The sequence below is a fragment of the Mycteria americana genome, chromosome 1 (genome assembly GCF_035582795.1).
Source record: "Mycteria americana isolate JAX WOST 10 ecotype Jacksonville Zoo and Gardens chromosome 1, USCA_MyAme_1.0, whole genome shotgun sequence".
NCBI lineage: Eukaryota > Metazoa > Chordata > Aves > Ciconiiformes > Ciconiidae > Mycteria > Mycteria americana.
In genome coordinates, this window is record NC_134365.1 from 125,705,733 (window position 1) to 125,733,567 (window position 27,835).

Genomic DNA, 27,835 nt, shown 5'->3' on the forward strand with positions numbered 1-27,835 from the left:
ACTGCTCTTGTTTCATATCTATTAAAGGATTTGGCTCATCTCTTTTTCCAGCTAGATACGCTGACCTAACAAAAATTATTAGATCTCTTCACAAATGTTTTCAAACAAAGTACAGAAATTAATATCTGTTCATGTATACACACAAACATTACTGAAACATCTTTTTTGGAAGATGACATTTGGACAGTTTATTGAAATGCTTTATTCCCTTTTATATGGCAAGTGATCATCACTATTTATACCCATCACCTTCAAAACGTTTTATGAAATAGAACTACTAGTACAGAATTTTACGTTCTTGATTCACCATTTTTCCAACCCCTTCCAGCAAAGATAGGAATCCCACTGAGTTTACAAGTAGCCCCATTATTTCCCTGTCAGTTTCTCACTGCTGGAGAGTCACTGCTGTGTTGGAAAAAAGCCTTAATATCATTAATTACACAGCTGCTCTACCTGAGGCACTCCACATAAAATGGGAGTGGACAAGCTGAATATACTAAGGCATGAATGACTAGAGAGTGATTCAAATACACACAAGCAAACCAGCAAAAAACAAAGGAAAACAATCACACAAATTAAGTGACAAAACTGTCTAAGGTTGTTCCTTTAAGCCACATTGTGCTGGGCAGTAACTAGAACCAAGTTGAATCTGGAACTCTGCTTAATGGAAACATTTTAAGTTGAATTTTTAACCAAGTTCCCTAAGACTGCTCTTGCTACTTACGTGTTGTTCTTTCCGGCTGAATAACTCTTGAACCTGTTAGCTGCCTTCAAATGAATTTTATAGAAAGGAAGACATCTCAAAGATGAAAAACTTGAGGAATGTCACTGAAAATACCTGCTGGATAGAGAAAAGAGCCCCCAAGGCCTACTTTCAGAAAGTACATAAGAGTTTAATTACACTCTCCTCTTTGGGAAGAGACACTTAGCCTCTTAGCACAGATTTAAATCAAGCATGTGCTTTTCCTGCTAAGAGATGTCATAGGAAACAAGATGTCATTCAGGATGCTTCACCAGGAAAACTAGAGGAATTCCAGTTTGCGTGCGCTTACAAAGAGAAGTGGGAGAAGGAAGGACAGGAGGTGCGAAAGAACAACAGACACCAGCCTGTCATTACCCAGGCATCATTAGCTCTAGCATAAAAACAGTTCTGTAAACTGCAAACTGAACAAAATCCCACATTTGGAGCAAAATTCTGAGTATCAGCTTTAGGAAAAAAATCTCACTGGTCGCTTCAATTGTGACTTGATTTTTACACTAGTCAGTAACATCCGAAAACGATAAATGTTACTGGATAGCATATTTTGGGGTATATATTTTATGTATTGTTATACATATGTCAAATATTAAAATAAGAATGTGTTAATTTTTTAAAGGTTTAATTGTTTGAAGTATCAAAATGCAAGATCATTGATTAATGGTTGCTAGTTAGATATCAATCAATTATTACTGAAAATGATTTTCCAATTAAGACTGTAGTTGGTTTAGTAGTAATCACTAATTGGTGTTCTAATTGGTGATTTGCTGTTTTATTTGTTAGAATGTACAAATACTTAAAATAGGATACAACAGACAAGGCAGCAGGCCCACACGACAGGCAGCTGGGGGAGCAGACAAGATGGCCAGCAGCCAAGAGCAAAGCAAAGCAGCTGGGCAGCCCACCAACCATTCCCACAGAATATTTCAATTCCATCAAATCATCATTTCTTAACAGAAAACTGTACATCAGTAAATTTTCAGCCCACTCTGTGAATATATATACTAGTAAGTTTAAGAGCCTTCAATTTCTTAAGGCAAAACAAACAAAGGAAAAAAATACAAACAAGCCAAATGATAGGACACTTCTTTCAGTCTCCACCATCTCTTCTCTGCTAATTCTGCACTGCTCTACTTAGCTCTTTCTTCCTCTACTCCGGAGCTCAGCTTTCTTTCCCTCACTAATCCCTCTTCTTCTTACCATCATATCACTGCTGCTGTATTACTTCTGTCAACGGTTTAACTTCTGAAAAATTAACTCTGAAAAAATGCAAACAGAAACATCACAACTGTCCTGAATCAGGAACCTGAACATTTTAAATCCACTCAGTCTCTCCTCAGTTCTGACTATTACCTTTTCTTACAAGGAAAGGTTATAAGAAACCTCTCAAAGTTGGTAGTTTTAAAATCTTTTCCTCTGGGGCAGTTTGTTCCTAAACTCCATTGCTTATGCACTTAGCTGACAGTGTGACAGAGGAGAGAAGACAGGACAGAAGAAGAGGGCCAATTAACCAATGCCGCAGTATGGGGATTTTCTCCTTCTCTGTTAATTTGACATCCTTTTGCAAGACTCTAGGGAGCTCTTATTTAAAGATAACTTGCTAAGTTGAGTTCCACAAATTAATTTTACATTGTAATTGCTGCTCCTCCGTGTGAGTGGATACCCCCTTACTCTTGTACTAAAAGTCGGGAGAATCCCTTCTAACCCATATACATGGTTATGTGTTGATTCACCCTCCCTCCTGTCTGCCTCCTCTGCAAACAGTTCTTGGATATGCTTTTATCATTTATCTGAAATTTCATTCTGCTGTTCTACATTTGAGAGGAGGATGACTAGGTTCTAGTAACATGTCAAGTTGAACTACACTTATCTTTTACATAAGACCATGCTTTCCAGTATAGGCTTCTACATTGTTCTTTATTGAACTAAATATTGTTTGGGCTTCTAACTTCTTCTTCATACCCTCTACTTTTTCTGATACTCCGGTCAGTTTCCTGAACACCATCAGCTATGTAGATATGAGATGGTGGATACAAATAGTTTCAAATACTTCCATTTAAAAATCTCAACATACCATATGAAATTCCACCTGCTATCTTAATTCTCCGTAATCTTTTTTTGTACTTCTAAATTTCTACCATTCAACATACAAAATTTATCTTCTATTTTAGAATATCAATATTCACTTTCACTTCCAATCATTAAAATCATTAAAAATCTTTAAAACCATCCCCACACTTACAACTCTTCCATATGACACTGTCTAATGTACATCAATTTAGATTTATTTTCCTAGATCAAAGATGTGGCTTTTCCCCCTTCACAAGACAATTAACAACAATTTTCTATCACTTCAGAGAACATTAAGGACTGTTTAAACTTATATCCTGTATGCTACTTCCCATCTTTTCTGAATATGCAATTCCTCTCCACTGTAATCGGACTCTCTCTACCTTCTTATTTAAAGTAACATTTTCAAAAAAGACTTTACAGCTTTCTTACACATTGTCTTAAGGTCCAGTTATCTATTACAATGGAAATTCCATAAACAGGATCATTCTTTAATTGCAGATATAAAAAATGAAGTAAATTACACCCACAGAAAGACAAACACAGTTCTAAGGCATGAAGACGATGTGGGCAGATTCATAAACCTGTGATCATGGCCGTGCAGTCACCTAGCAGATCTCAAAACGGGCAGGCATAAACATCCTACCTTGAAACTATCAATATTCTTTACAGTATTTTGCTTAACCGAAACAGAAACCTGACTCTCAAATGTACAGGAGAATGAATACTAACATGGGAAGATTATGTGAATAATTAAGGGTACTTAAGTACTGGTCTGATAGGAAGAACTCCCAACATTAAAAAAAAAAAAAAAAATTACTCCTTGGGAGACAGACCATAGCCATTGAAGGCCTGCTCTGACAGACGGGGAATATGACAGGCAGGGAGCCTAAAAAGGTCTCTTCACAATCAATGTCAGGGAAAAGGAGAGAATACGAACTCATTTTCTGGAAGGTCTAATTTGTGTTTGATGCCTTGTGGAAGCATTTAAGAAGTTTTGTGGAACATTTCCCTCTTTTTAACTCGCTTTCGACATGACATTTGATACTTTTCTTAAACACAAACACAAGCACTTCAGGATGTGCTTTAGGAAGTCCCGGCTATATTTAATTGTTTAACGTGGTAGTTAAATATCTGATTCTGTATCAACTGGTAGATATATTCTACTTCTCAATTTCTCTTAAGATTTCACAGAATGATAGCTATGCCTCTCAATCATTTTTAAACCTGTTTAGTGCCTTCACTGTCTGACTGGCCTCCAATAAATACTTTTCAGGCCTAAAATTCATATCCTCTTCAGTAAAACAAAGAGAATCCCCAGGCTAACAACCTGTTTCAGCCCTCCCCAAACCCCTTAGAGAACACTGCTGTCTGTGCAATATGCATGGGGTGAAAGGAATAAAATAGAAAATTCTACTTTATTTCCTTGCATTTAAATGAAGTGGGAGTTTCTAAACCAAGAATTTTGAGTAACTTGGCTTTATGAGATCCATGTCTTAGATTTTCCTACACACGGCCATTCACCCTACATTCTCTGTTTCTAAAAGCAAAGTCTACGAAAGTGATTCAGGAGAAGTATGCTTCTGGATTTACATTGGTGTGGTAACCCAGACCAGTGAATTGCTGTTCACCTCACACTTGACTGACACAGCACAGAGACAGGAAACTTTGTTCCACTTATGACAAAGTAATCCTTTGTCAACATGGCAGATCACATTCTTCCCAATAATTACAAAACTGTCGACCACTCCTCTTCACAGCCAGAACAGATGAGTTACCATGGAAAGGAGCAGTGCTTCAAGACAGTGCTCCAATACGTCAGTGATTCACTGTATTCCAGCCAAGTAACAAAGCAAAGTCCTACCCCTGGTACTTGCTCCCTGAACTTGAATCACCAAAATATCTCAACACACACAACATGTCCCAGTTTGTATGTACAGCCTGTAAGACTAATAATATATAACTAAAACTAGAATCCCAGGAAAAGATAAAAAATCAAGGTTTAGAGAGGTTAGTTAACAGGAACACGGAAAGATGCCACATGAATTTGGAGTTACGTGTCTACATGAAAGACCAGAATTCGCAAAACCATTGAACAGTAGTATTTTAAAAAATCCAAAATATCAACTGTGTTCCTTTAGAGCCATTTTTATTTTGTATTATTTTTCCAAGGCAGCACTTAATATGCATTCTCAGTTCAAGACTAGTTGCCTTCCTGTGCCATCAGTCATCTGGGCTTTTCTTGAACTCAGAATTGACATTCATCATCTGTTTGCTTCAGTTTTCTCTTTACTTAAAGCCCAGGTCAGACAAATTCACCAGCAAGGAGTACCTACATGTTCTCTTTCTATAAAAGCCAGTGTTACAGCCATCGTGACCAAGGAGACTCCCAAGGAATTAGTTTGACATCAGTGCACAGGGAAGAAAGTTTAGGAAAGAAAAAGGCTGACATTCCTCTTAAAGACGTATTTGTCTGAGTGAAGTGGAAGTGCCTTCCAGACAAGCTTGTCGTCAGAACTTATTTACAAGTTTCAGACAGATAGAGGGCTCTGTTTGCCTAGATTTTGAGATCAGAAACAGAATTGAGACAGGGCTATAATGTTCCATTATGAACTAGATGGATGATTTCATTTATGTTATTATATTTTTATGGATTTCAGAGAAAGAGAGAATAGGATAAAGTGTACTGAAATTCTTGTATAGCTCCACAGAGTAGTTCTGCTCTAGACAATATCCAATGATTGCATTTAATCAGAAAATCATCCTTCCTCTCCAAAAGGGAAAGACTACGTCACTAAATGGAAACATAACTTCGAGTAGGTGATCCTGGAGGGATGGGGCAGGCTATCACACAATTCAGCAGAATCATTTAACTTTTAAAATGTTACTGTTGAAGTTATTGCTAAGAGTAACTTCATTCACTGTTCTATCATTATTTTAAGCCTTCCCCTCCCAAGAATACCCTCCCAACCTCCAGTGATTTGTGGTTCAGAGGTTTCTAAAGCCAGACAAAGTGTCTTCATATTTAATTGCTCTTAATGGATTTTTCTTCCCTGAATTTGTCCAGCTGCTTTTTGAAACCATTAAAACATTGCGAGTCCGCAGCATTCTGCAAAACTGATGCAGCTTTCTATACAGCCAGTGATATGAAAACTTCTGGAAGATGCAGTAAGCATGAATTTCCTGCAGCAGTTGACAACAGAACAGAAAACACAGAAAATATCACCATTAGCACTAGTCTTGTTTAAAGATATTCCTCCTTCTCTGTCACCACTATGAGTTTTCATCCCTTAGCTCTAAGGAAAATAGTCATTGGGAATGACCATCAGTTTATCTTCTTCCTTCCTTTCCAAAAACAAAGTTCAAGCTCACTGCATATATGACTGAATCCCTCCTTTCTTTTTTTTTTTTCTCTCCCCCTCCCCCCGCCATCCTGTTTGATCCATCTCCCCTTCTACAGTGTTCACCAGGACTGGAATCAGATTTTTCAGCTTACTTTTTTTCTTCAGAAAAAGTTCACCAAGTTCTGATTACATCATTAAGATAGCTGGGAATGGATCTGTGTCTGAGCCCAAGAATCAGTGTCCAACAGGTAAATGCATGAAATGGATCCCAATCCTCTTTGGAAGGAGAGAAAAACAATACTTGAAATACTTTTAGAAAACATGTTAGACAGCATCAGTGTAGTTATGATGCCTGGTAATACAGTTTTATCACTGTTTTTCTGAGAATTCAGCAAGAAGAGGCTAGAACAATGCCTGCAATAAGAAAAACACTAAGTAAAAACCTAAGCCAGAAAGAAAGACTGAATGAGGAAACCAGGAAAAACAGCTACATTTATTTTGGCTGGTAATAGCAGATAAAATTTAATTGAGGAACATTTTGGCCTTGCAGAACAAAGACTAGGCTGGGAAAGAAGAAAACAGGGTGAAAGATCCCTAACTGACTGTTATTTCTCCCATATCTGAGACGCTGGATCTCTCATCAGTCCCATTCCGCTGGCAAATGAGATGAGAAAAACGACACAGCATGAGGAACAGAAGTTATGAGTTCCGAGTTATCCCTCAGAAGCTGGGAAGGGGTAACTTGTAGAAAACAAAATGATACTGCACAGTGACTTAGGAATTAGTGCCAAATAATTTGAATATAGCAGCCCAAAGAAGTGGCTGAGGGTGACAAGCTAATATTTTCCCAGGTTCTTCTGAATGCTGGTAAATCCCTAACTACTTACTGCAAACTTACAAGCTACATAGGAACAGATGATTAGCTACAGGTTTTCTAGGTACCTGCAATGCCTTCTCAGCATACATTTTAGAAATACTTTTGCTTGAAATTATCTAAATTCAAAGGTTTTGTTTGTTTGCTGTTAGTATGCTTTAGTATTTTAATCGCCCGTATTTTTTCAGAATCTGGCCTTCCCATCAAGGAGAGCACACAGTGGTTTCAGCACTGATCTCACTTGATACACTCCACGAAGGCAAGCACACACTAGAGATTACTTCTTGCTACACCTTTATGCAAGCAAACACGAGGAGCAGAACTGATTTCTGTTTCTCCTCTAAATACTCATCCTTGTAAGGGTGCTTCACAGAGCAGAGCACAATCATACTCAAACACTACTCTAAAAACATTTTAAATGATTTGCCTTTTCTTCAAAGCATGAGCTTATTAGCCTCACACAAGCTACTCACAGGCTTTTTAAGAAACAGACCCCAAGGTCTATGTCTCCCCATCCTCCCACCTGCTACCTTCTGCACCTATTTGTACTAGATCCACTCACACTTCAACTACTCCTCCCTCACCCACCCCCACCACACAGAAAAGACTGAACCGGTATTGCTGGGAAAAGGAGGAAACGATGCAGCAGAACACTTTAATTAGGTATATGCTTGAAAGATTATTTAAAAAACTAGAACTGAAATGTCAGTTCTGGAGAGAGCAAATTCAAAAACTCGAAATTTGCAAAATAAAACAATTATTTGTTTCTAAAATTAAGCAAATACTTCATCGCTTGAAGACAGAACCTTAAAATGTAAAAGATTAATTTCTGAAGAAAAGAAATGCCACTCATTAATGAGACACAGTGTCTACTTATAGCTTACGATCAAACAGGAATCTACAAACCACAAATAAGAAAAATAGGGAGGTGTGTTTCGTTTTAACCTTTTCCATGCAATGAAAGAGCAATCATATGGATTATGAAGTAATTGTACCATTACTGTGGTTTCTGCAAATAGAATACTTTTGAAAAAGCAAGCATCACATGCATTGTCAATATAGTTTGTTTATATTTAGAAAAAGAAACCTTTGGTCATTCACTATTATCAACATTCAAATAATATTCTTGCCTACTGAAGATGTGCCCCCGTTCAAGTCAGAACTGTTCTACTCAACTAAATATGCCTCTCTCCGAACAATCCGAATTGATGAGTTTCTCCACTGCCACACTTGAGCATGTCTCATATTTTAGCATCCTACATTCTCATCACAGGGACTAAAGAAGGGAAGCATGCTATTATTCTAAGTACTAGTAGATGATGGATGACAGTTTTTTATTCTGCACAAAGGAAACTTCTGCAATAGGAGAATTCAACACGCATAAAAAGCTTTTCTGAAGAGACTTTTCCATCAGTCCTGATGATACTTATGTTATTTCCACCCAGAGCATTCGGACTTCTAGACACAGATATACATACACGAGGACAAGAAGAGCATTCTTGCCAAATTTCCAGGGTGAAGCATCACCATTAGAAAATGTTATGAATATTGTTTGGAAACAGATACCGTGTCTAGGGTGAGAGGGGAGTGTTTCCTCTGAGATTCTGTCTTGCCTTCTCCTTCTCCTGACCCAAGCAAAGTTTCACCCCAAAGCACATTCTTTCCTCTTTTACCATTAACATTCTGAGTATATTACAGATTTGCCAGAGTTTTGAGTTCTTATAAATCCATTGATTAAAAGGGATGAGTGGCTTAATGAATGAATGTACACTGAAAAAATTCAGAACTACAGACACTGAAATAAAAATTTTTTTCTAATTTAGTGCAAATGTGAAATATTTCTAATCAAACAACAACATACATGCTCCTTAAAAAGTCCTAATACTTGTTGTGACCCAAACAGGTACATGGTTTATATGTGCAGAGGAGGATTCCTTTGTTTTGTATGATGACAGTTAATAGAAAGAGACAAAAAAAGAGGCAATTTATCAAATTTATCTGGAGGTCAAAGGCAACATGTCAAAATTTGTTAGTTAAATTGATCAGTCTCATTCTTTTTAAGATTTTACAACTACTCTTGATTCCTTTCAAGGAGAGGGAATATGCCCTCCTGTCATAATTTCAATACATAAATCATCTAATAAGAGTTAATTATTAGAAACTTGTACAATTTTACTGTACACAAAATTGGACATACTGCATTATTTGTCTGCATTAACAATAGTAAAAAACAGTATCTGCTTCTTTCTCTGTCGTGGGACTACCTACGAATGCTCTGTGTTTTAGCCAACAGAGGGACAGAATTTTAGACACACACACACACCCCCCCCAAATGCACAAAACTCAAAACTATAACCCTTAAGATTTATTACCCTTTATGAAATATCTGGATAAATGTATCCTCTTTTCTAAACTAGGGATCAGTTGTGTTTACGCTAATTAACAGCATGAAATACCATCCATTTTCTCCTTCATCTTTCTAGGTGGCATTCATTTAACAACACGTTTCAGGAAGAAAAAAGTATACTTCTTTCAACTTGTCTGCTTTACTGATTTACAAGAAATAACATTTATTTTTAGTGTCTGATATTAAAAGATCTTTTTTTGAAACCCAAATCCAGTTATTCATTTGCTCTATTTTTTGTGTATTTTATAGATGACCAAGTGTAATTGGTAACACAATCATCACTACCTTTCCAGCATTCCAGGGTTTCTCTTTATTTACTAATAATTTTCCCTAAAATATTTTGAAAGCATACACATAAGTCCTTTACCCTTAAGAGGCAGAATTACAGTTAATCTTCATAAACATAGTTTGCATTTAAGAATCCAAATTTTTTAACATCGCTGAGTAATCATGCTAACTGACCACACCCATGGGATGCTAAAATAACCTCATTTACAGTGTTACCAAAGCTACCAAGTATTCTGATACAGAAGAGAGATTATACGGTGCACAATTCATAAATTTAGCCCTTCAATTTAGCAGTCTTCATACTCCAAATTTCTCTTAGGTCTTGTTCTTTTAACAACTTTTCTAGCTTTTCAAATATCTTCTCACATGCAGTTTCTACCCATCTTGACGTACTGAAGGGACAAGTTAATGATCTAGATGTATTAACAAACTTTAAACATCTTTGGAGAAACAGATATTGCTAGCTATGGGCTTTGTTGTAGTTTTTTTACCGATTTTTCTTTAAAATTACCTTTAATGATGTTGTATGCGCCTTTTTCCTCACTCTTTTTATTTTGCCAGCATATCTTAGGATCAAAGTGAAAAGTTTTCACCAACAGAATTACTCATTCTTACCCACTGCACCCCAAAAAATTAAATATTATGGAAAATATGTCCTCAGGTATTTTTCATCAGCAGTTCAGTGAAAGACTTTGTGCAATTGCTAGGTCCTTTGTTCCTGATTTCCTGTAAAACCCTTCCTTTTGTGACAGAAAATTGTTATCACCACCTGCAGTAACAGCTACATATACTGAAAATCTTCATTGTCTAATTAATAAGAGAGAAGTGAGTTTCACCTTTACTCACTCTTCCCCTTGCCATGGACTCTCCAGCAAGTTCAGGACAGAAGGTTCATTTTTATCAGCTGAAGCCCCATTACTGTAATTTCCTCCACTCTAAACATATTGAATTTTTATTATCTACTTATCTAGCTCACCAAGTGATCCTCAGTGCTTCACACTCCACCTTCTTCTGCCTTCCTCCAAACAGAAGACATCCTGGTCCTTTGATGGAGAGTGATACTGTGCTCCTCGCTTGAACACTTACCGTCTTCCCTGGATTTTTTTTTTTTATTTTATTTTTTAAATCTCTCCCACTATGCCTGGTGAATTTATGACACAGAGGTTGCTGTTAGGGAGAAAGCTGGCCAAAGTCTCATTTCAGACCTCCCACAATCCACTCCTGTATTATTCTATATATACCTTCCTCCCTTCTCCCCATATGCTCTTAGCCTTAAAGTATGTTTTTACTTCTCTCATTTTCTTTACATTCAAAGTATCAGCAGGGCTACAATTTTCCTTCCCCCACTCCCTGTGATTCTTCCTATAGCCACACTTTCCTCTTCTTCATATTATTTGTTCGGTCTTACAGGTTTTTTTTCTCCTCGGTGTTCTCCCTCCCCTTTTCTTATTTTCTTTTTCTGGACATAATAGCTCGCCATCCTGTATTATAATGTTGTATCCGACTCAGACTGTATTTCCAGATTGCTTTGCACAACACAGTCTCCTGAAAATGCTTACCCCATTAAATCCCATAAAAATGCTTTTTATCTCCACTATGATGACCTACTGTTTTCAGTATTTAAAAATTAGGACATTCCTTTCAAACTTCTCTCTGTTTTGTATTTGCTGTTCCATAACACATAATATTATCATGCTTCTCCATCCCTCTTAGTCTACAATAGGTCTTGAAACAGTTGTATTTCATACCTTCTCAGAACACGACCAGAATGTCTTCATCAAAACCCTTCCAGTGAAAGGACTGCAATCTAAAAACTGTTGTTTTAGTCAAAAGTGAGGGGTGATATAGAATCACATGTGCTGTGCTGATGACCATTACGTTTTCAGACAGAAGTAAAGAGCATACAGAAGGTATTAATAATATCACCCTTCTCAACGCGTTCCAGAGCCACTGAATCTTTATTCAATTGCTGTTTTTATTCTTCACTTTCTGATTCTCCATTTTCTCTGAAATTTCTATTTGTTCCATTCCTACCCTATCATTTTGATCTTATTTTGCAAATATATTCTGAATTGCAGCTTTTCACCTTACCCAGCTTTAGGTCACCTACCGTATCTCCCAATTCCTTCTGTAATGCCTTTAATCTCAGCAAATTTCACCTTCATTGAGGATTTTTGAAACCTGCTTTCCTGATCAAGTCTTCTTCTAAAAGCTTCTCTGATTAAGTCTCCTCTGATCAAAGGGACTGTTTCTGTCTTTCTGCTTTTCCTGTACACGCCCTGTGTTGCGACATGGCAATAATTTATATTAAAGGCTTTTTGTGTCATTTTAAAATTTTGTTCTCTGAGGACTCTTATGGGGAAATCTGTCTCCTTATATGGGATATCCATCCTCTTAAAAAAAAAAAGTTCCAAAATACTAAGGGCTTAAATAAAAAGCAGCATTCACAAATCATCCTACTACCTTCTCCAACTTTCGTTTCAGGAAGGTGTCTGCTCCAGCAATTTCTACTAATCCTATACCACTGTACTGTTTCAATTAAACTAAGCATTTATATCTAATTAAAAAAAATAATGGAAGTTTTGATGAATTCTGTCTAAAAACACTACTTGGTATTTTGAGGTTACTGCAGAAAATAAAACAGTTGTGAGTCAATGAAGTGGAAAATTGCTGTCTTATAACAGATCCTCTAAGGTGCAAAATGTTCTTTTATTTGCTGTTATCAGTATGTCTAGTAATTGCTTTTTGTCCAACTATTTAAAAAGGGGGAATAGACTTACAGTCTGGAGAAAGAGAGACAGCAAAACATACAAAATTAAAGCATTAATGTTTTTTTAATTGTTTTCCTATTTTATGTCATCAAGAAAACATACCGAAAAAGACATTTGACCTATCAAAATGGAAAAAGCAGAGAGATGAAAAGAAGCTGCATAAAAATATTAAAACAAGCAACAGGTCACATTTAAAAACAATCACTCATGGTCTTTTGTTACTTTAGTTCTTTGGGAAAAAAAAAAAGCCTTACTACTAATTAAAAGTGGTTTAGCCATAAGGTTGATAATACCCCTAGTAACATTTCTACATAGGTTTAATTATAAAACAGCATTGTAAAAAATTACCTGGTACTAAATTGCACTTTAGGTCTACATAACAGGGAACATTATAAAATCACTTTCTGTAACAAACTAACAACTCGGAATAGACTAAGATCATATTCTTCTTCCATGACTACCACACACATACACAGTTGCATTTTCCTAGGCTTTCTAAAGAGAATTTTAGGTTTTTTAGTAATTTTTACCACCTCTGCATGGTTTTGGATTCTCCTCAGTTATATAAAGACTATCTGAGAAAAGTGAGAGGAAATTCTGTTATTTGCAAACATATAACCAAAGTTAAATTTCTAACAATCATTTATTTTAAGAGACAAATATGAAGAAGGTCTGAGGTAAACATTTGAACTCAAGACTGTAGTTCTAATGTCCAGTAAACACAGGCAGGGAGTACCAAATAGCTGCTTTCCAGAACTAGACCAATACTTTACCTTGCTGCAAAACAACTATGGGATTTATTTTTTTTTAAACCAAACCCTTCAGTCTTCTACAGTATAGCCTTGCAACTTCAGTTGCAACTTCAGTAAATTCAGTTTGTACCATACTTGCACATAAATATTCCTAAAATCCACTGGAACACAAAAGTAGGTCTTTGAAAATCCTCCTTGGAGTTTACTAAACTTCTTTGATGTTTTCACCCTGATCACATAAATGAAATCTTTATTAAAAAGAAAGGTGACTAGGACCATTTTCATAACAATGATAAAGAGTGCCTGACAGATTTACTTTTCTTCTACGCAACTTTCCAGCCAAAGTCAACAGCTAACAAGAAGTCTATCTCTGAATTCATGTTGGAGGATATAACTCACTAATTAAGTGTTCCTCAAACATTTCAAGGAACATTCAGATTTTCTGACTGATCCACTGCAAGCACTTCTCTGTAAAGAGATACTGCAGTTGAGTACAACTGAATCAATTGAGGTTTCTTTTATTTTTAAGGCATCCTCAATCTAAGTTCTAGCACCCTAGTCCACAGTAAATAGTCTTCCTTGATACAGGAGAAACTCGTTTTCACAGTAACTTCCATCGTTCTAAGGTTCACTTAGGTGCATTTCTAAATACCGTGCCCTGGCAATCCTCCAACTTATTCACATATAGATAGAAATGTTTAAGTATTTGTGTACCCTCTGTTACTCTGATGAAACACAGCTTTTTATAAAAATACTTGAAGACAGACAGGATACTTCTCTTTGATGAATTAACACACTCAGAATAAGGTACAATGGCAGTGCTGTCCTCATGCTCCCCATAACTTGTCCAAAACCCCCTGGATTTGACTAAAATCCTGTCTAGAAAGCTACATATTCATTCCCCAACCACAGAGATGTCAGTAATAGATAGCTCACAGAAATACTGCGGAGAATCAGCATATGGGAGCTTGCTGCTACCTAATATACCCGTATCAAAAGGTTTTATTTATTCAAATTCTGTGTTGCAACAACTACAGCCACATATTGTCAGTTAGAAATTGTGTGAACACTCACCTACCTGCAAAAGGCCACAACTATACTTTAATCAAGATTATCAAACCACATAAGGGCTGCAGTAGCAGTGTCATGCCAAAGTAGAGGAGATCTAATCAAAATACCAGACAAGCAGGCTCTTCTGTAAAACCCTCCCAGGAATCACTCTAGTAAGTACTGAAACCTCTTGCAGCCCCACATCTGCGCAGGAAGGTTTCTCTGTCTCCCCTGCCCTGGGCAACCACGTCAATGCAACAGATCTAGATGTTTTACACACACACACACACAATTCACTCATGCACTGAAATTTCTGTTAGGACAGTCCTGCCCAAACCCAGACATTATATAAAAGAGTTCAGTATGATCAACTGCATTATAATACAACCACATGAGATGATTAAAATAACTTCTTCCAGGTGCCAGATATCTGCCATCGTGTTTGGATAAAATCAGAAATATCTTACTCCTTGCTGAGCTTCTAATCCTGCCTCCTCAGAATATGTCAAAACTGATAACCATGGCAGACACTTACACTTGATATCTTTATTTTCGCAGTAGCATCAGAATCTACAAACTGCAGTTCTAGTTGTTGTCTCCCTCTCCTGAACTGCCCTTCCTATCCGTTCATCCCCCACAGTCCTCCTCACCTCCCCCAACATGTTGACACAGGGGAGTTTTAAAAAGAAATCAGAATGAAGTACATTGCACAGAAGGGAGATTTATTTTAGCATAGGCACATAAGAAGAAGAAACATTGAGAAAACTACTTGAATGCAAGAACTCTATTAAGTTATCTCAGCTTTTATCCAAGTGGAGATATTTACTTCGTAAGATTTCAAGACAAATAATTTTTTTTAAATGCAGAGTTAAGGTACCACAGTGTCTGTGTAGAACAAAAATTGCAGAAACTCAGTAATTTTGCAGGACATTTTACGTTGATATGTGCGTGCCCAAAGACATTACTGCAAAAAGTGGTCTATTTAGGAATATGTGGCATAATGCAACCCAGCTCTATCAAAACCATCCGTACAGGTATTACTTCTTTGAAAGGAAGTAATATCTCATCAGAATGGAGGGAGTATTGATCTGGTAAATGGCAACATACAGCATCTTCCTAACCTTTCACCTTCACTTCTGTCACTATAACGTATATTCAGAATATGTTTTCTAAGTGTTTTTTCTTTCTCTTTTTGTCCCATAGGATGAAGAAAATGCTTACTGTATCACCAACAAAACAACCCGTGTACTAAATTCTGACAGAAAACAACCTGGTAAAAAAATTCAGACCATCAGAAAAATCTATGAAAAAAAAAAAAAGTAAAATGCTTTTCTTCATGAAAGGAAAAAAAAAAAAAGATTAATTGTAGAATGAGCATCATATAATGAACAACGCATGAAAATAATACTTAGTTACCAACTCCATGCAACAGTGAAAACCCAAAGTAGCAGAAACTAAAAATACTATGTAAGGAGGCCAAACTATACCCAAAGCAACGTAAAATCTCTCGCAATCCTTCTAGAAGTTCTCTATTTATAAAACAAAGAAGATACAGGACACTTATTTCAGCCACGTAAATTTGCACTGCACCTCAGTAAGTAATTTCAGATATGCTGCCTAAGTTTGTAAGACTGTTCCTGTCTGGTTTCAAACCTGCCTTATATAATGATCTTCATGTGATTCAGCACTCTCCATCAATTTCTCAGTACTCTCACACAGCTCTCCTCACAGCTCATAAATACCACCCTTTCTTCACACCCTTCTCTCTCTTCCTTTCTTTACCATCACAAATTCCGACAACTTAATTGATGACACCTAACCCTGTAAGAACTTAAAAAAAAAAAAAAAAAAAACTTAAAAAACCCCACAACAGTAAAACAAGGAAATGCGACTGCTTTTTTTTTTTTATCATCTGTATCTCTCTGAAAAAAAAGTTAATTACAGAGCATAACAAAACACATATACAGGTGATCAAAAATACACCAAAAACTTACTATTCTTGACTAAATGGTTTCTTACAGATGCAAGGCATTATGGATAACAAGAAACAAGAAATCCTCTCAGTTGGGGAGGGGGAGGCACAGGGAAAAGACCTTTCTCTAGACCCAGTCCAGGCATCTTCCCACTGCCAAGTCCAGACTAGCTTCATCATCCATTAATAAGATGAAATATGATTCACTTGGGACTTTAATCAGTTTCAGCAAAAAAGTTTTTAACTGAAAAATGGTTTTGGACACTTTCAGGCTCTTTTTCATACAAATAAAAATTAAGAAAATCTCCAAAATTATTATGGAAAAAACCCCACTTTGGACTACACATTTATAAGGAAGCTCATAATGAGATCAAGTAGCATAGCATCCTTCCCAGATGAGGCCAATCTGGAGAAAAATTATTGGGGTTTTATGGGTTTTTTTCTTTGTAGAAGTCAAAATGCTCTTTTGTCAACTCCAAACAATGCCAACGTGCTTGCAACTCGAGTTGTTTGAAATAATCTCTGCATGGTAAAACTCTTGAGCTATACACAAGAAACAGGTATGTCAGAATACCAGCACATTGCATACAAACAGAAATTGCTTCCAGTAAGTCAAGCACAGATCACACATTTTACTGACATCCATGCTCTTGAAACGGAACTGCGAAACAATCGGAGTTTGCATTTATTTTAATTGCAGATAATATTTTGAGCCATGCTGAAACACTCTACACCTATGGAAATACATATAATCGTTTACACTTCACCCTGAACTCTTTGAAAATGCAGGGAAAATAATTTACTAATAATCTATCACTTATTCTAATAATTAGCCATTAGAACAAAGGCCAGAAAAAATAATTAAAGTCACAAACTATTCTGAAATACTTAACATGGGAAGAGTACAAATAACAGAAACTATTACAACAGATGTTTAATTAATTGATCAATTTCAACACTCATTTACAGCAATCTTTAAACTAACTCTCTGAGAGCATGTAAGAAGTAAGAATAGATGAACGCTTTTATTATTGTAATTTTTAAACTACAGGGGTTATTTCTGAAAAAACTACTTCAACTCCAAAATGGCTTGGTGCAAAAAAGGCACTCGCACAACTTCTACTGGAGCAGGGGCTTTACAAGACAACATGAACAATTTTCCTAGGACCCTCTGATTGCACCTCTCCTTCCATATGCCAGAAGACACTTATTTCAAATCATTCTTCTACCCTTTTTTACCCTGCCTTTCTCCCTTTCCACCCCCCCAAATGGGAGAAGTTGTCACAGGATTTTTCAGAATGTCACTTACAGTTCCTGTATAAAACACAAAGAACACAGGAAATATTGTTTCTCTAATGCTGATATATACACGGTATTGATGTCTTTCCAGAGTGAGCCCTCCCTATTTGAAATATGCACCTACGCACATTTTTAAGGAAAACAGCTGCTTAGGACCACACAAGTATCTGCTGTGTTACGTGCTTTCCTGCACCTCTGTCTCAATCATGAGCTTCAGTTATTTCACATGATAATATAACAATGCTAACTATCTTCGACAGTATCACTGTAAGAAATTTTTCAATTTTATTCATTTAAAGTCCTGATACCTCTGCATGGACTTGCAGATAAGACAGCTATACTAACAGGATTTTTTTTCCTCTCTTACATAAGAATGTTATCTAAAGTACTGAAAGGGACTTTAAACAATTTGGTATCTGTGGAAATAAAAAGCAACTTGAGAACATTTTTCATAGTACAAGTCCAACACCTGCGCAGCAGCTTTCAAGTGGTTATGATTCTCTCAGTACTCATATGTATCCAAATATCCATGCTTACATAAGAAAAACTGAAGTAAGGAGTAATAATTAAACAAAAAAAATCTAAAATGTGTCAAGTTAATTGATCTGCCATTTCAACAAATGGTGTGAAGATTTATTTCCACTTAGATTTATAATAAATTGTACATATAGGTGAACATTTCCATTAAGACCCAATTAATATGCCAAAAAGTAATTGCAGTCAGATACTCCAAACTTATATTGAAATTCATCTATTTTAGAAATTCAATCATCTACAACAATACGTAAAAAAAAAAAAAAAAAAAAAGGCAGCATATACAGACCTTCCAGTAGTCAGATTGTAAACTGTAGTACCTCTGGTATGCAGATAATGCTGTAGGAAAGAAAAATGAATGTTGAATTTCTTTTGTTGCATTTTATTGAAGAAAAAGATAGAAAACCTCAAGAGTCAGAATACACAACATTAAAATGATAAATGGTTTAATAAAAGTAACACTGCCATAATAAGTACACTGTTGTGGGTAATGCATTCCTTAAGATTATAATTTTGTTTTATGAAATGTCAACCCAAAAGTATATTTATTATTAATCTTGCAAATGTAAATCAAGCAATATTTTAAAGAAAACCTATAACAAAAGAAATCATTTGAAATTTTGGGAGTTTCATCCTGGACAAAGCTGTTGTAAGATTTAAAAATTTAATCATGTAGCTCATTTACCATGCTCCCTGATGTCCTGTAATTTCTAAAGAACCGGTGCAGAGGGACACACAAAGAGAAATCAATTTCACATGCCCTTTCATTCAGTAACTAGAGAAACAAAAGCAAGCAAAAAAAAGCTTACATTTTATTCAGCATCTAAGACCAAGACTAACCTGGAAAACAGCGCTAAGAACAGCTCTGTTCAGTAGAATATTAGCTCTACTTAGTAATGAATTTCTCAAATCACCATTCCTGCATCCCTCTTCCCCACTAAAAATTCTGGTTGATTCACCTTGCCCTTCGGCTAACAGGCCACATCAGACTAGAATGCAGGCAGGCTTTATGTTCTTATAAGAACATTGCACTAGGCACCATCCAAAAATGAAGAATTTTAAATAATGATTCACTGCAGTAACACCAAGATTTTGGTTTTTCAAGTGTTTGCTTCTTAAGATTTAAGAATGGTTTCTACACAATATGTTATTTTCCAAACAACAAAAGAAGACAACCTCTGCTTTGAAAAACTACAAACACTAAACAGATTAGGAGGGTAAGAACAGTATGTACTTTATGTGCAGGTTCATTTCCTGCAAGTAACATGGATAAATGACTCCCTAAATTTTATCACCCTTCAATGCCTGTCTTGCATATTCATTTCCAGAACTTAACAAAAGGCCTTAAGTTTAAGTGAAATAAGAACAACATACACATAATGACAAGGCACACAGAGCTTTCTCTTCTTAAGAATATACCTTTGCACCCATCTGTCTATGAAGACTCACAACCTTGTATTTTTAAATGCCTAACTGATACATGCTGAATCATGACCATAAGATGCCCCTCACCACTGGAACTGCTTGTGAAGCCAGCTTCTAATTCTGGTGCTCTAAACTGCGATTTATTTAGATGCGCAGAGTAGAAAAAAAACTAGGAGAACACTCATCACCCTTATACTATCAACATGCAATACGTGTAAATGTTTACATGCAACTGAAACAAATAAAATCACTTAAAAATCTAGTCAAAGTCTTTCACAACTTAAGAATACAATTCCTCCTCCAGCCCCCCCCCCCCCCCAATTTCAACAAACTGAAGGATATGACTGCAGTCTTAATGATGTAAGTTTAAGAATGTTAAGACTAAGCACATTTCAGTCACATTCTGTAATTATGTTACAAAGGATGTTCACAATAACACAAAATAACCTCCTACCCCAAATACTCCTTCTAGATTCACCTTCTCCCAGGTATCATTAATGACTTTTCAACAGAAAGGCATAATTAGCTTTTGAACGTGGGAATGACTTTGCTTTTCAAATAGGAAAACACACACACACTCTATGACACAGTTTTGTAATGCACCACACTTAAATAAAAGGATTTTTTTTTTCACTCAAGCAGTAACTATCCCAATTTTAAAGGTTAAAGCATATTTCAAATGCTTAAGTCAACAGCACCCTATTATGCAAGATTTAGGAAACTGAGAACTTCTTGTAATCTATTATTTTTTTTAAAAATTAACTGTTGCAGTCAATTATACAGGGGATATGGATAAAATAAAAAGGTGAAAAGAACATTAAGAGGATGCTAAGGATTTATGCTGGAAAAATAAAAGGGAGAACTTTTTCAGTGTAGCTGTTAAAAAATATAGGAGTACCCACATGAGCATATCTATTAAACAAGAGAGCTGAAATACATGTTTCCCTATAGCAGTTAAGGTACTGTTAATAAGTTTATAAAACGTCAGCTGTTTAAAAAAATACAAAAATAGAGAAGCAACAGTAGACCTAAAAAAAAAAAAAAAAAAAAAAAAAAAAAAAAAGAAAAAGAGAAAAAAAAAAAGCCTGACTGCTATTCAGTGACCAAAACATTCCTTGGATGTTTAGCAAGTATAGCAAAGTATAACAAAAAGGTGTACAGCTCAAGCCTTTCTTCTTGCTCCTAACAGTAGCTAGTCAGAGCATGTGCAGCCCTGTTCCCCAGTCAGAGACAAAGGAACAGAGGTGAGCAGCACTGAAAAAAGGGAGAGAAGATATCTGAAAGTATTCACTCATTCAGACCTGATAAAGCCCTGTGTCAGGGGAGAAGGAAGATGGGGAGGCACAGGAAACTAGGCTCCACAAATGTCACTGCTCATAAAGAAACTTGCCCAGAGAAATTCTAGCACCTCCATTTAACACAGGGAAAAGTTCTTCTATTAAAGAAAGGAGTCTTTTGCTCCATGATATCCTACCAGTTTTCCTTAAGATTGCTGATGTTTGCAAATTATTTTCTTTTCTAACTCTTCCATTCTTCAATAAAGTTTAGCAACTTCCCATAGTAACAGTTGAAATGACTGCTTTAATGTGCCAGGCTCATGTTACAATTACAAACAAGTACATGGAAAGCATGGACTACTGAAGCATATTTCATGTTCACATGATAAGAAGATAAGGCCTTCATTCTAAGGAAGGTCACATTACTCCCCCAGAGGAACAAAGACGACACTACAGTGCTCCTCTTAGGTGTCTGAAGTGCCTAATCCTACTTCTGAATTCAGCAACCTCTTCTAGGGATCCAGCCTTTCCTTCTAGGGTAACAGTATTCTGCTTCTACTTAACTTCTTGCAGATGAAATGCTAAAATTCTCAGTGTTGTGCTGAAAATGTGTAACAATGAATCATGGAGCTAAATGTCCATGAAAAGTTATGGGCATGAAATGTCCATGAAAAGTTTCTAATGAAAGTTAGACAACTAGAAACCGTTATTGATGCACAATTTCAGTATTTAACAAGTGCTCATCTTACAGTTAATTAGTTACCTGTGAAAGTTTGTTTCAGCCCTCTTTACATCTAGATTAAACATCTGCTCCACAAGCACTCAAGCTCTGCTGAAAACGATTGAAGGAACAGGCAGAAAAAAAAGAAAAAGGGGATTCAAGAGAGCATTTTTTTGCCAGAGCCCACATGAAACATCCCTAATCAAGCATATCCCTAAGACAAGTCTTGCATATCAGAAGAGGCTAGAAATCAAATTATGAAAGCAACATTTTTGAAAAACTAAAACAACCTACTAGTTTTAAAGCAGTAGAACATGAACCATAAATCTGAACCCTACCATACTTTCTACTCCCTGAGTGAGCCACCGGTGAGCAGACATTTATCCTGAGTTCTGTGGTGTAGAAATAGAGTATCTTATCTAAAAAGTGTATTATGGAACTACAAGCAACTTCTCCCTTAAATTAAGTTTATAACTGTAAGAACTGTGTGCAAACCCCTCAAATTACAAACTTTATTCTAGATTAAGAAGAAAAAGAAGAGCAAGTGAATCTGCTGAGCAACAAAAATTTTATACAAGTCCCTATCTGAAACATAGGCTATGCTTCATCAGTGCTATGATTCTAATTATAAGATGATATTCTCTGGTTTATTAAAAAGTGAAAAGAAAGTCACTTGTGTCATGCATCACATTAGTAGTATTAAAAAACAAACAAACCCACCCACACCACTAAAGGCTGCAATGTCATTTGCACTTTTACTTTTCATCCAAGACTGGTCATTCCAAGGTGAGACAATTTTTGTCAGAAAAAAAATTCTATTAACTACTGCCCCTCTTTCAACATAGGGTCAACTGTCATTTTTACAGATACAGTGAACTACCCCGTTTCAGTTAAGATGTCCTTTTTTAAACATAATTAAATGAGTGCTTTGAAATCACTCTTAGGCACAGCAAAATTCTGCAGACAATCTTCTGATTAGGAACTTATTATTATTGAGCTTCCCCAATCTAAAAGTTTGCCACTGAAATTCTTAAATCTATGGAATTGTTGGAGGCCATAGAAACTTCTGTTCAGCATGCAAAATACTCCTGAGCATCTAGGAAATGCATGTCCAGACTCAGAAAGAACAGAACTGAGTGCCAACAGCAGGACATTTCTTGCTTCACTGTCAACTATATTCATAAAATTATCTAGTCAACCACAGAAAACTCTCTTAAAAGCACAAAGCCAAGAAACCACATTCAGACATCTAAAACAGTATTGGACAAGTGACTCAAGAATTCCTAAAAAAGATGCTCATAGTTACCTATCTCCATCCTTCTACCCGGTACTTCATTACTTATTGTATCAGCTTACACTCTTCCTATTAACATCTCCCTCCAAGACTTGACAATTTACATTATTTGCCTAACAGGTAATCCTGATGATCAGATTCTTGAAAACCCTACAACCTACTGAGTGGCAGACACAGCATTTACCATCCTACCCTGAAGGAGGGGGGGCGGGGAGGGGGGTGGTGTATGCCCCAAAGATATATGTAGCTTTTCAGATCAAGATCAATCACAATCAGCTATATTGCTGGATGACAATAAAATAATGTTTGCCTAAAACAGCTCTGAAAAGAAAAGCACCATCTTTCCACCCAAAGAATTAAAAATTCTGGACAGTAAGAAACCTCCGTAGCTCAGGTTTGCTTCAGAATCTGTCTTATAAGCCTCTGCCACCTACTGCACAGCTGACCCTCAATGAGTTCATACAGTCACAGTCTATTGGTTTCCTCTTCTTACAGGTTTTTACAGCCACCCAGAACTACCCACTCTGCAATATCTACAGTTACTTTAACACTGACAACCTTTATTATTTGTCCCCTAAGGGTTTGCGTTCCTCTCTTACTATGACTAGGGTCAAGGGACATCTCAGAATCAGGACAGGGATGATACTGGGTTTCTTATTTGCCCCTGTTTAAGATTCCTTGATTCCACATAGATGATACAAAATAGATTTTACATAATTACCATGTATGTGGTTTCAGGATGCTATTTTTTTTCATCTACGTCATTCCGTAAGAAAATGGTAAAATTCTTATGAACTACATAATCATTTCAGTAATACGATAGACTATCTCTCTTCATATCCAGAGTCTAAATACATAACCTAAACAAACAAGTGAGGTGAAAATGTGGAGCAAAACATCTAGACTGAATGGTATCCACCTACCTGTCATTTTTAGCACATCTAATCACAAATCACGCAGTCACAGAATGATGGCTTTTATGATCTGCTCTAACAAACCCACTTGATGATACCTGAAAATTTAAGAGGCCTTTGAAAGTGATGCAAACATGGAGCAGTGAGTATTTTAGTGGTTGCATAAGGAAAAAGTGAACTAGATACTGACACCATCTAGTGGCACCTTGCAAGGCTAAAGGTGACAAACAGATTTTTGGTTTGCTGAACTTTTAAAAAGGTAAGAGCAAACATTAATTTGATGACATACCCCTGAAAACAGAACTTTAAAACAACTCAAAGCTCCATATTCTTCTGTGTAAATCAATACTTGTTTTCTTAAATAGAAATTTCGGGGTTTAATGTTAATTTTTAAACAAGCACTAACATTCCTTAGTGCTTATGTGATGTGAAAACGAATAGTAAGATAGAATATTAGCTGAAGAACTGGATAAGGGAAGCAAGGAAAGGGCACATGCATTGCTTTAAATCTGTCAATGCTTCCAGGAAAAATAAATCTTCATTAAACTCCTAGGAGACAGATGCAGGTTATGGAAACAGCTTATTACATAATGCAGGTTTTATCCACAATCGGTTTTTAACCTCACAAGATGAACACTGCTGGGCCATGAAATTAAAGACATCAAAAGGTGAGGAAATTCCAAGGATGAGTCAATGACAAAAAAAAAAAAAAAAATGTTGTGGAAGCTAGAGTAGCAAAATGCAGCTCAGGTCTTTTGTTCCAAGGCCTCAGGAAAGAGGTTGTTCTCCATTTCCTCCAGAGATTTGTGCTGAAAGTATCAAAGGGACGATCAAAGAAGCCTAAAGCATGTCTTCCTTTTAACACTGAATGAAGGCAGACAGACAAAGGTAACACAATCGTACATTTAAGAAAGAAAAAAATCACCAAATACTCCTCTAAGTAATTTTATGAACAACTAGACATCCTAATCTGGAAATATAATGCAGTAGCAAAGTGGTGAGAAGCCCACTGTTCCATGATCATGTCCAACTACAAGCTGCAGAGGAGACTAAGAAGTAATAAACATGTAAGACATACACGAGTTTGACAAGGAGTTTACTGTTACAGAAATCCCTTAGAAATGAACTCTATAAAAGGTCTTAAAATATTGAGAATATCAGTGAAGGAACACAATGGAATCACCTGAAGCTCAAAAATCCTTCAAAGGGCATATTCCGCAGAATGACTTTTAATAATTGTTTATTTCGAACACTGCCCAAAATGAAAAATCTCAGACAACCAGTCAAAAAACATGGTCCAGCTATATTCTATAATAACAATCTTCTACTGCTAGCCCCTGCCCCACACACACACTACTTATAAAGAACAATATAATGTTCTAAGCTTAAGATAACATTCTTACTTCTTTCTATAGGAGTTTCACGTAATGGTTTGAACCACCTGAAATTAAACTGCCCAAAATTTAACAATGGCATCCTGAAGATAAAATAAACAGCTCTAAATAGAAGCAACCCAATTTCTGCCAGTTATTAACAATTACAAACAACAAAATTAAAAAAAAAAAAATAAACCTAAAAATCACACTTATTTGAAACACAGCCATCTCTTCCTCAACTCATTCAGATTGCTATGCTACTTAAAATCCATTCTAGTTCTTCAGGACTCATCAGTAAAAGACAGCCCAGCAGTAACCCCCAAGCAACACGCACAATCCTATCTACGCTGGGAAGTTCTCTCTTACATTTTATAAGATGACTCCTACTACTCGGTACCTCAGAACACAGCGCATTGAAATGCTTCCTAATGACCACACTTTCCTTCAAAGTCCTAGAAGACTAAGACATTAACCACTACAGATAAATTCTCTACAGAGCTGGAATTGTAAGTACAAAGGAACACACATATGTTGTTGAATCTGGGAGTTATTCTCGCAACCAACCAACTTTACACAAGAACAATCAAAAAGTGTTTAAATTTTGGTTTTAGGTTTTATTTAGGTATTTGGTTTAGGTTTTTTGGTTTTATCTTAAGATACAGCTTAAAATGAGAACCCCAATAAACATTCTGTGGATTTTTTTCAGTTTTGTTTTAAATTTTAGCCTAACAATTGCTAAAAAAATGCCCTTGGACTAATTAATACTATCTTACAAATTACTTACAATATTTTTATATTAGTGCTTTTGACAATGCAGTCACTATCTACAAACAAAGTACTATTAAAACTGTTCTGACATAGTACATAAAAAATGTGATCACCACTGGAGTACAGCAGTAAGAATTATTTTAGTGCAGTATTTATTGTGCTTCAGTAACTGTGATGTGAATAATTGCATGTTTTTCCCAAATCATTCATTAATTGCATTATCTACTTCTACTTCCAGGAATTTTGCTTAGAGAACAGCAATTCAAGGAGGCAAATGATAAAAGTATGTCTCCACTTGTGCAACTGTTAGCTGTCCTCCAAGTCACAGGCTGGAACACAGCCAATATAGATGACTCTTCTACAAAATAGATATAAAGATCCCTAAGGAAAACACAGATGATGTCAGAGTCCATGAGCCCATTAAACAGCATTCACCTAGAACCCAAACCTTAAAGATCACTGTCTACACTCTGTATGCCTTATGGAAACCAGAGTCATGGGGGGAAAAAAGAAAATTTAAAAATCCCCAACTACTGATGTAGCAGCAGTTTCTTCCAAGACGAGCAGCACAGTAATTTTGGTAAAATCCTGACCCTCCCAAAGAATGCAGTAGCAAACAAAGTTCACAGGTATATACCATGGAGTCCTAGCTGGATTCACAATGCTGCCAGCATCCAAAAGCCTACATGACAACTCATCAATCTCCTCTGGCAAAACTTGAGGCTTAAGTTTCACGTTCTGGGGCAATTGCGTCACTTTTTTCTGCTAGGTTATTTTTCAGTTGGATCAGTTCCCCACACAGCTGCATGTTCAGCTGTGCCAGCACAAAGCAGAGAGCAGCAACAAGCAGATGGGGGGGGCCACTAAAGACATGCCCAGGGAACAACGGGTTTGGAAACCTCTGAAACAATCAGACAGCTGGGGAATAGCTGCCTCATTTAAAAAAAAAAAAAAAAAAAAAGGAGGAAGACATCAGATTAGAGTTAAGAAAATGCTACTGAGGAAACAGAATAGTTTTAACTGGGAGGAGCGAACGTTCTCATTTTGGGAAATCCTGAAGCCAAATTCTCACCAGTAATGATCAAGATAACGAAAGCTGGGCAAAGAAACCACCTTGAAAATATTTGCTAACCCTAACACACAACAAATACACCAACTGAATGATCCATATATGTCAACGTGTTTGTGAAAAAATGAGACATATCAAAACAGAAGAAACTATATACATGCAACCAAACAGATCTCTATCAACTGAGCATTGCTTCATCTTGATCACTGATCGTACTTCTGCAATCAACTAACAATTTTGTTCTGCTTCGCACAAACTATACTGCAAGCGTTTTTAAACAAAGAACACTATCACATTTGCCTTTAACAGACACACCTTTCTACATTATATACAAAGGTGTACACATTTGTTAAAGATATTTATTTAAATAAATAATAGGCTTCCAAGGAAAAAAAAAGTTGTGCAGCATTAGTCATGCTGCTATCTTGTGATATTTTATTAATTACATCCGATTTATTAAATACATCAACTTCTCCACAACTTCGTCCAAGACTAACTTCAGACTAGACAGATTTATAGTTCTGAAGATCATCCTGCTTCAGGATTTTACACTTCTGGAACTTCTGGACTTAAAAACTGGATAAAATATACATTAGTGAGATCAAAATATTTTTGAACTCCCCTTACTTTTCAGTTCCCAAGCATTTAAGATTTAACTATAATTGCAATTAGAATGTATGATAATTAAAAGTAACAGAATTCATAGAATGGAATAAAATTTAGTTTTACTTTAAATTTATAATGCAACACACCAGCATTCTACTTCTTTCAAGTAACAGTAGTAAAGTAATTATGGAACATTTGTGCCTTTTTGCATTGTGCATACTACTTTTACAGTCTTTGGTACTGGAATTCAACAACTGTTATGAACAA

At 36.2% G+C, this 27,835-nt stretch overlaps 1 protein-coding gene across 18 annotated transcripts in view; it reads right to left on the minus strand.

Annotated features, from left to right (window-relative positions):
• Positions 1-27,835, minus strand: part of KDM6A (lysine demethylase 6A) — a 161,888-nt gene that overhangs the window by 95,896 nt on the left and 38,157 nt on the right. For all 18 annotated transcript variants that reach the window (XR_012778248.1, XR_012778249.1, XR_012778250.1 and 15 more), the window contains exon 4: positions 18,408-18,457. Coding sequence is in view for 15 of the 18 variants with exons in the window: in XM_075520008.1 (XP_075376123.1) it covers positions 18,408-18,457 (50 nt within the window). In the remaining 3 variants the exon portion in view is untranslated. The remainder of the gene's footprint in view (positions 1-18,407; positions 18,458-27,835) is intronic.